This window comes from Oncorhynchus mykiss, chromosome 1 (assembly GCF_057628025.1).
Source record: "Oncorhynchus mykiss isolate SJ-2025 chromosome 1, ASM5762802v1, whole genome shotgun sequence".
NCBI classification, from domain to species: Eukaryota; Metazoa; Chordata; class Actinopteri; order Salmoniformes; family Salmonidae; genus Oncorhynchus; species Oncorhynchus mykiss.
The window spans coordinates 90,131,253-90,141,784 of NC_143022.1; the positions used below are offsets into that span (position 1 = coordinate 90,131,253).

The 10,532-nt window shown below is 44.2% G+C and overlaps 1 protein-coding gene across 1 annotated transcript in view; it reads left to right on the forward strand.

Moving 5' to 3' along the window:
• eys (EGF-like photoreceptor maintenance factor) overlaps positions 1–10,532 on the forward strand; it is a 193,233-nt gene that overhangs the window by 113,627 nt on the left and 69,074 nt on the right. Inside the window, exon 6 of the mRNA XM_090181729.1 lies at positions 1,495–1,667. Within this exon, the coding sequence (XP_090037855.1) occupies positions 1,495–1,667 (173 nt within the window). The remainder of the gene's footprint in view (positions 1–1,494; positions 1,668–10,532) is intronic.

The window sequence follows — 10,532 nt, forward strand, 5'->3', positions numbered from 1 at the left end:
GAAGCTGGGACGAGACCGTCATGATCACACTGACCACCACATGGAAGGAGATGAAGAAGATCATCAAAGAGGACACTCGCTGTTTCAAGTTCTCAAGTAGTGACAGAAATAGTGGCAGAAGTAGGGCCACTATATTAGGGGTTAGGATGCTATTTGACTGATAATATTTACCACCGTTAACAGTCAGTGTGACATTTATGCTGAAAACAAGACTCGACTTTACAGTCTATTTCCCTTCCTTCTAAGCCGCGTTCCATACAGTCATTCCAACAGTTCTAAATTCCAGCGACAGAAGGTAAATATTTAATTTCTAGAAGCCCGTTTCTGGAGGAGAAAGTGAAGGAAAATACATCCCGCAGTGCTGGCTGCTCACGGCCCATTATTCATTTATAGACGTGAAACCCCACCAATGCCTTCTCTATCTGATATTATACCTTTGAAAAGTGTGTGCCTCTTACAGAGGAGCTTATGAAGTGTAAATAATATGACTAGCCTAGCCTCCACTTCCTCTCCAACCCAGAGATAAAGCAACCGCATGAATATGAATTGAGAAAAGGAGAAGGGGTTGGGGTAGGAGAGTCATGTGTATACTTTTTGGGCCATATGTTTGCTCAACCACTCCCAATCATTGGTTTCCTGCAGGTTATTATGTGCATCCTAAATGGTGCCCTATTCCCTATATAGAGCACTACTTTTGACCAGGACTCATAGGGAATAGGGTGCCGTTTGGGACAGTGGTTATTATCTGCATTCACTGAAAGCGCAGATGTGTTTACATTTTTGTAAGGAGCTGAAAGAGGCAGAACACACACACACATATGTACATGCCGCGCGCGCACACACACACACACACACACACACACACACACACACACACACACACACACACACACACACACACACACACCTGCTGTTGAATCTGATGTGTTATCTGAATTAAATCTATGACATAACACCTGTCCATCTCCTCAACCAGCCAGTCCATCCTTCTAACGCGGCAGCTCCTTTCTGCAGAGCTCCAGTATGGATTCATACTGGATGTGTTCCATCTGGGACTGATGGAGATATTGTTCATGTCTTAACTCGTCTCTATTGATTCATCACAGAGTTTAATACAGTGTTTTCATTCATGAAGTTGTTGATTTTTTGATTATCTCTCTCTGTCTCTCTGTCTCTCTCTCTCTCTCTCTCTCTCTCTCTGTCTCTCTGTCTCTCTCTCTCTCTCTCTCTCTCTCTGTCTCTCTCTCTCTCTCTCTCTCTCTCTCTCCCTCTCTCTCTCTCTCTCTCTCTGTCTCTCTGTCTCCCTGTCTCTCTCTCTCTCTCTCTCTCTCTCTCTGTCTCTCTGTCTCTCTCTCTCTCTCTCTCTCTGTGTCTCTCTCTCTCTCTCTCTCCTAGATAGAAACACATCACTAGAACTACCAGGGTCCATTTCCCCTTGGTCCTAATGATCTCTCCTCTCTGTGTGTGTCTGTCTCTATCTCTCCCTGTGTATAGTGATGCAGAGGACTGGTTCTGTGAGTGCCCTCCTCTCTACTCTGGTCGGCTCTGCCAGTTCACAGCCTGTGAGTGGAGCCCCTGTGGTCACGGAGCCACCTGTATCCCCAAGTCCCACCAGGAAGCTGTGTGTCTCTGCCCTTACGGAAGACAGGGCCTGCTGTGTGATGATGGTAAGATATAGACACAATATGTTATATATAATATATAACATTATAGTTATACATAATACATGCGTATCACAGGAGGCTGCTGAGGGGAGGACGGCTCATAATAATGACTGGAACGGAGCTAATGGAATGGCATCAAACACAAGGAAACCATAGAAACCATGTGTTTGATGTGTTTGATACCATTCCACTGATTGCCGCTCCAGCCATTACCGCAAGCCCGTCCTCCCCAATTAAGGTGCCACCAACCTCCTGTGAAGCATATAAGACATACAGTGTGACAGGTCCTGCTGTGTAGAGGAAGGTTAGACCCATACATACAGTACTCTAATACTCGTTTCACACTACTGAGCCGTGCCGAGCTGTACTGCACTGGCCTGGTTAGTCATTCACATGGACCGTTGTTGCTGGACACTTGTTCTTGTTTGAAAGGATGGCGTTTGATATGGCCAGCACAGTAAGGATCATGTTGGCACAGATGTGTGTAAAGGATACAAAACTTCAGGGCATCAGACCTGGTTTCAAATAGTATCTGTTTTCTTTCAAATATTTCAAATGAGCCTGATTGACCTGGCGTAGAGCAACGGGACCAATATAATAGTACCAAAAGTGCAAACCCCACCTAGCTGGCACTACAGGCAGGCTCAAATCAAACACTCAAAGTACGTGAAAGAAAACACATACTAGTTGAACCCAGGTCTGCTCCACAGTCTCAGGGATCGGTTGAGAGGCAACAGTGGAGAGATGAAAGATAGTGAAGAACAGCAAGGAAGTAAAAGGGAGAAGTTAATGAAATGGAAATCCTGCTGGGGGAAAAAGCTTGTGTCTTCCTTTGCGAATGGATTTTCACATTAGGGTGATAATAATCAATAGCTTTACAAAGTGTATCTATCTACTCTGCTGGATGTTCCAGAGAGGCGGTGGAGCTCTGATAAGTTCTTAAAAGGATATTTTCTAAGTAGCTGGCTGGTTTAGTGCATGGGTTTTCCAAGCAGTCACCTTTAATAAGGGTTAACCTACAGTCAAGGAATGCGTCCCAAATGGGACCCTATATAGTGCCCTACATTTTTATCCAGAGAAACTTATAGGAGCAACTACGGTTAAGTGCCTTGGCCAAGGGCACATCGACAGATTTTTCACCTAGTCATCTCGGGGATTCGAGCCAGCAACCTTTCAGTTACTGGCCCAACCTCTTAACCGCTAGGCTACCTGCCACCCTACTTGGGCTTTGGTCATAAGTAATGTACTATAAAGGGAGAAGGAGTGCACTATAAAGGGAGAAGGAGTGCACTATAAAGGGAAAAGGAGTGCACTATAAAGGGAAAAGGAGTGCACTATAAAGGGTAAAGGAGTGCACTATAAAGGGTAAAGGAGTGCACTATAAAGGGAGAAGGAGTGCACTATAAAGGGAGAAGGAGTGCACTATAAAGGGTAAAGGAGTGCACTATAAAGGGTAAAGGAGTGCACTATAAAGGGAGAAGGAGTGCACTATAAAGGGAGAAGGAGTGCACTATAAAGGGTGAAGGAGTGCACTATAAAGGGAAAAGGAGTGCACTATAAAGGGTAAAGGAGTGCACTATAAAGGGAAAAGGAGTGCACTATAAAGGGAGAAGGAGTGCACTATAAAGGGTGAAGGAGTGCACTATAAAGGGAGAAGGAGTGCACTATAAAGGGTAAAGGAGTGCACTATAAAGGGAGAAGGAGTGCACTATAAAGGGAGAAGGAGTGCACTATAAAGGGAAAAGGAGTGCACTATAAAGGGTAAAGGAGTGCACTATAAAGGGAGAAGGAGTGCACTATAAAGGGAGAAGGAGTGCACTACAAAGGGTAAAGGAGTGCACTATAAAGGGTAAAGGAGTGCACTATAAAGGGTAAAGGAGTGCACTATAAAGGGAGAAGGAGTGCACTATAAAGGGAAAAGGAGTGCACTATAAAGGGTAAAGGAGTGCACTATAAAGGGTAAAGGAGTGCACTATAAAGGGAAAAGGAGTGCACTATAAAGGGTAAAGGAGTGCACTATAAAGGGTAAAGGAGTGCACTATAAAGGGAAAAGGAGTGCACTATAAAGGGAAAAGGAGTGCACTATAAAGGGTAAAGGAGTGCACTATAAAGGGAGAAGGAGTGCACTATAAAGGGTAAAGGAGTGCACTATAAAGGGAGAAGGAGTGCACTATAAAGGGTAAAGGAGTGCACTATAAAGGGAGAAGGAGTGCACTATAAAGGGAGAAGGAGTGCACTATAAAGGGTAAAGGAGTGCACTATAAAGGGAGAAGGAGTGCACTATAAAGGGAGAAGGAGTGCACTATAAAGGGAGAAGGAGTGCACTATAAAGGGTAAAGGAGTGCACTATAAAGGGAGAAGGAGTGCACTATAAAGGGAGAAGGAGTGCACTATAAAGGGAGAAGGAGTGCACTATAAAGGGTAAAGGAGTGCACTATAAAGGGAGAAGGAGTGCACTATAAAGGGAGAAGGAGTGCACTATAAAGGGAGAAGGAGTGCACTATAAAGGGAGAAGGAGTGCACTATAAAGGTTAAAGGAGTGCACTATAAAGGGAATTTCAGGTGCAGTCACGGACTATGAATCCAGTAATGTGTCCAGTTAAGATGAACACAAATACAGTATGGCATTATGCTACACTTAGAAAAGAAGGGTTCCTAAACGGTTCTTCAGCTGTTTCCATAGGAAAATATTTTTTGGGGTTTCAGGTAGAACCCTATTTGGTTCTACGTAGAACCCATTTGGATTCAATGTAGAACTAATCTCTGTAGCTTAAAGACCTGGCAACACTGTCCAATCTCTGTAGCTTAAAGACCTGGCAACTCTGTGTCCAGTCTCTGTAATTTAAAGACCTGGCAACACTGTGTCCAATCTCTGTAGTTTAAAGACCTGGCTACACTGTGTCCAGTCTCTGTAATTTAAAGACCTGGCAACACTGTCCAATCTCTGTAGCTTAAAGACCTGGCAACACTGTGTCCAGTCTCTGTAATTTAAAGATCTGGCAACACTGTGTCCAATCTCTGTAGTTTAAATACCTGGCAACACTGTGTCCAATCTCTGTAGTTTAAAGACCTGGCAACACTGTCCAATCTCTGTAGTTTACAGACCTGGCAGCACTGTCCAGTCTCTGTAGTTTAAAGACCTGGCAACACTGTGTCCAATCTCTGTAATTTAAAGACCTGGCAACACTGTGTCCAATCTCTGTAGTTTACAGACCTGGCAACACTGTCCAATCTCTGTAGTTTACAGACCTGGCAACACTGTGTCCAGTCTCTGTAATTTAAAGACCTGGCAACACTGTGTCCAATCTCTGTAGTTTACAGACCTGGCAACACTGTGTCCAATCTCTGTAGTTTAAAGACCTGGCAACACTGTGTCCAATCTCTGTAATTTAAAGACCTGGCAACACTGTCCAATCTCTGTAGTTTACAGACTTGGCAACACTGTGTCCAATCTCTGTAGTTTAAAGACCTGGCAACACTGTGTCCAATCTCTGTAGTTTAAAGACCTGGCAACACTGTGTCCAATCTCTGTAGTTTACAGACCTGGCAACACTGTGTCCAATCTCTGTAGTTTAAAGACCTGGCAACACTGTGTCCAATCTCTGTAGTTTACAGACCTGGCAACACTGTGTCCAATCTCTGTAGTTTACAGACCTGGCAACACTGTGTACAATCTCTGTAGTTTACAGACCTGGCAACACTGTGTCCAATCTCTGTAGTTTACAGACCTGGCAACACTGTCCAATCTCTGTAGTTTAAAGACCTGGCAACACTGTGTCCAATCTCTGTAGTTTACAGACCTGGCAACACTGTGTCCAATCTCTGTAGTTTACAGACCTGGCAACACTGTGTACAATCTCTGTAGTTTACATACCTGGCAACACTGTGTCCAATCTCTGTAATTTACAGACCTGGCAACACTGTGTACAATCTCTGTAGTTTACAGACCTGGCAACACTGTGTCCAATCTCTGTAGTTTACAGACCTGGCAACACTGTGTACAATCTCTGTAGTTTACAGACCTGGCACCACTGTGTCCAATCTCTGTAGTTTACAGACCTGGCAACACTGTGTCCAATCTCTGTAGTTTACAGACCTGGCAACACTGTGTCCAATCTCTGTAGTTTACAGACCTGGCAACACTGTGTACAATCTCTGTAGTTTACAGACCTGGCACCACTGTGTCCAATCTCTGTAGTTTACAGACCTGGCAACACTGTGTCCAATCTCTGTAGTTTACAGACCTGGCAACACTGTGTACAATCTCTGTAGTTTACAGACCTGGCAACACTGTGTCCAATCTCTGTAGTTTACAGACCTGGCAACACTGTGTACAATCTCTGTAGTTTACAGACCTGGCACCACTGTGTCCAATCTCTGTAGTTTACAGACCTGGCAACACTGTGTCCAATCTCTGTAGTTTACAGACCTGGCAACACTGTCCAATCTCTGGAGTTTACAGACCTGGCAACACTGTGTCCAATCTCTGTAGTTTAAAGACCTGGCAACACTGTCCAATCTCTGTAGTTTACAGACCTGGCAACACTGTGTACAATCTCTGTAGTTTACAGACCTGACAACACTGTGTCCAATCTCTGTAGTTTAAAGACCTGGCAACACTGTCCAATCTCTGTAGTTTACAGACCTGGAAACACTGTGTACAATCTCTGTAGTTTACATACCTGGCAACACTGTGTCCAATCTCTGTAATTTACAGACCTGGCAACACTGTGTACAATCTCTGTAGTTTACAGACCTGGCAACACTGTGTCCAATCTCTGTAGTTTACAGACCTGGCAACACTGTGTACAATCTCTGTAGTTTACAGACCTGGCACCACTGTGTCCAATCTCTGTAGTTTACAGACCTGGCAACACTGTGTCCAATCTCTGTAGTTTACAGACCTGGCAACACTGTGTCCAATCTCTGTAGTTTACAGACCTGGCAACACTGTGTACAATCTCTGTAGTTTACAGACCTGGCACCACTGTGTCCAATCTCTGTAGTTTACAGACCTGGCAACACTGTGTCCAATCTCTGTAGTTTACAGACCTGGCAACACTGTGTACAATCTCTGTAGTTTACAGACCTGGCAACACTGTGTCCAATCTCTGTAGTTTACAGACCTGGCAACACTGTGTACAATCTCTGTAGTTTACAGACCTGGCACCACTGTGTCCAATCTCTGTAGTTTACAGACCTGGCAACACTGTGTCCAATCTCTGTAGTTTACAGACCTGGCAACACTGTCCAATCTCTGGAGTTTACAGACCTGGCAACACTGTGTCCAATCTCTGTAGTTTAAAGACCTGGCAACACTGTCCAATCTCTGTAGTTTACAGACCTGGCAACACTGTGTACAATCTCTGTAGTTTACAGACCTGACAACACTGTGTCCAATCTCTGTAGTTTAAAGACCTGGCAACACTGTCCAATCTCTGTAGTTTACAGACCTGGAAACACTGTGTACAATCTCTGTAGTTTACAGACCTGGCAACACTGTGTCCAATCTCTGTAGTTTACAGACCTGGCAACACTGTGTACAATCTCTGTAGTTTACAGACTTGGCAACACTGTGTCCAATCTCTGTAGTTTACAGACCTGGCAACACTGTGTCCAATCTCTGTAGTTTACAGACCTGGCAACACTGTGTCCAATCTCTGTAGTTTAAAGACCTGTTAACACTGTGTCCAATCTCTGTAATTTAAAGACCTGGCAACACTGTCCAATCTCTGTAGTTTACAGACTTGGCAACACTGTGTCCAATCTCTGTAGTTTAAAGACCTGGCAACACTGTGTCCAATCTCTGTAGTTTAAAGACCTGGCAACACTGTGTCCAATCTCTGTAGTTTACAGACCTGGCAACACTGTGTCCAATCTCTGTAGTTTAAAGACCTGGCAACACTGTGTCCAATCTCTGTAGTTTAAATACCTGGCAACACTGTGTCCAATCTCTGTAGTTTAAAGACCTGGCAACACTGTCCAATCTCTGTAGTTTACAGACCTGGCAACACTGTGTCCAATCTCTGTAGTTTAAAGACCTGGCAACACTGTGTCCAATCTCTGTAGTTTACAGACCTGGCAACACTGTGTCCAATCTCTGTAGTTTAAAGACTTGACAACACTGTCCAATCTCTGTAGTTTACATACCTGGCAACACTGTGTACAATCTCTGTAGTTTACAGACCTGGCAACACTGTGTCCAATCTCTGTAGTTTAAAGACCTGGCAACACTGTCCAATCTCTGTAGTTTACAGACCTGGCAACACTGTGTACAATCTCTGTAGTTTACAGACCTGGCAACACTGTGTCCAATCTCTGTAGTTTACAGACCTGGCAACACTGTGTACAATCTCTGTAGTTTACATACCTGGCAACACTGTGTCCAATCTCTGTAATTTACAGACCTGGCAACACTGTGTACAATCTCTGTAGTTTACAGACCTGGCAACACTGTGTCCAATCTCTGTAGTTTACAGACCTGGCAACACTGTGTACAATCTCTGTAGTTTACAGACCTGGCACCACTGTGTCCAATCTCTGTAGTTTACAGACCTGGCAACACTGTGTCCAATCTCTGTAGTTTACAGACCTGGCAACACTGTGTCCAATCTCTGTAGTTTACAGACCTGGCAACACTGTGTACAATCTCTGTAGTTTACAGACCTGGCACCACTGTGTCCAATCTCTGTAGTTTACAGACCTGGCAACACTGTGTCCAATCTCTGTAGTTTACAGACCTGGCAACACTGTGTACAATCTCTGTAGTTTACAGACCTGGCAACACTGTGTCCAATCTCTGTAGTTTACAGACCTGGCAACACTTTGTACAATCTCTGTAGTTTACAGACCTGGCACCACTGTGTCCAATCTCTGTAGTTTACAGACCTGGCAACACTGTGTCCAATCTCTGTAGTTTACAGACCTGGCAACACTGTCCAATCTCTGGAGTTTACAGACCTGGCAACACTGTGTCCAATCTCTGTAGTTTAAAGACCTGGCAACACTGTCCAATCTCTGTAGTTTACAGACCTGGCAACACTGTGTACAATCTCTGTAGTTTACAGACCTGACAACACTGTGTCCAATCTCTGTAGTTTAAAGACCTGGCAACACTGTCCAATCTCTGTAGTTTACAGACCTGGAAACACTGTGTACAATCTCTGTAGTTTACAGACCTGGCAACACTGTGTCCAATCTCTGTAGTTTACAGACCTGGCAACACTGTGTACAATCTCTGTAGTTTACAGACTTGGCAACACTGTGTCCAATCTCTGTAGTTTACAGACCTGGCAACACTGTGTCCAATCTCTGTAGTTTACAGACCTGGCAACACTGTGTCCAATCTCTGTAGTTTAAAGACCTGGCAACACTGTGTCCAATCTCTGTAATTTAAAGACCTGGCAACACTGTCCAATCTCTGTAGTTTACAGACTTGGCAACACTGTGTCCAATCTCTGTAGTTTAAAGACCTGGCAACACTGTGTCCAATCTCTGTAGTTTAAAGACCTGGCAACACTGTGTCCAATCTCTGTAGTTTACAGACCTGGCAACACTGTGTCCAATCTCTGTAGTTTAAAGACCTGGCAACACTGTGTCCAATCTCTGTAGTTTAAATACCTGGCAACACTGTGTCCAATCTCTGTAGTTTAAAGACCTGGCAACACTGTCCAATCTCTGTAGTTTACAGACCTGGCAACACTGTGTCCAATCTCTGTAGTTTAAAGACCTGGCAACACTGTGTCCAATCTCTGTAGTTTACAGACCTGGCAACACTGTGTCCAATCTCTGTAGTTTAAAGACTTGGCAACACTGTCCAATCTCTGTAGTTTACATACCTGGCAACACTGTGTACAATCTCTGTAGTTTACAGACCTGGCAACACTGTGTCCAATCTCTGTAGTTTAAAGACCTGGCAACACTGTCCAATCTCTGTAGTTTACAGACCTGGCAACACTGTGTACAATCTCTGTAGTTTACAGACCTGGCAACACTGTGTCCAATCTCTGTAGTTTACAGACCTGGCAACACTGTGTACAATCTCTGTAGTTTACAGACCTGGCAACACTGTGTCCAATCTCTGTAGTTTACAGACCTGGCAACACTGTGTCCAATCTCTGTAGTTTATAGACCTGGCAACACTGTGTCCAATCTCTGTAGTTTAAAGACCTGGCAACACTGTCCAATCTCTGTAGTTTACATACCTGGCAACACTGTGTACAATCTCTGTAGTTTACAGACCTGGCAACACTGTGTCCAATCTCTGTAGTTTAAAGACCTGGCAACACTGTCCAATCTCTGTAGTTTACAGACCTGGCAACACTGTGTACAATCTCTGTAGTTTACAGACCTGGCAACACTGTGTCCAATCTCTGTAGTTTACAGACCTGGCAACACTGTGTCCAATCTCTGTAGTTTAAAGACCTGGCAACACTGTGTCCAATCTCTGTAGTTTACATACCTGGCAACACTGTGTCCAATCTCTGTAGTTTACAGACCTGGCAACACTGTCCAATCTCTGTAGTTTAAATACCTGGCAACACTGTCCAATCTCTGTAGTTTAAAGACCTGGCAACACTGTCCAATCTCTGTAGTTTACAGACCTGGCAACACTGTCCTATCTCTGTAGTTTAAAGACCTGGCAACACTGTGTACAATCTCTGTAGTTTACAGACCTGGCAACACTGTGTCCAATCTCTGTAGTTTAAAGACCTGGCAACACTGTCCAATATCTGTAGTTTACAGACCTGGCAACACTGTGTACAATCTCTGTAGTTTACAGACCTGACAACACTGTGTCCAATCTCTGTAGTTTAAAGACCTGGCAACACTGTCCAATCTCTGTAGTTTACAGACCTGGAAACACTG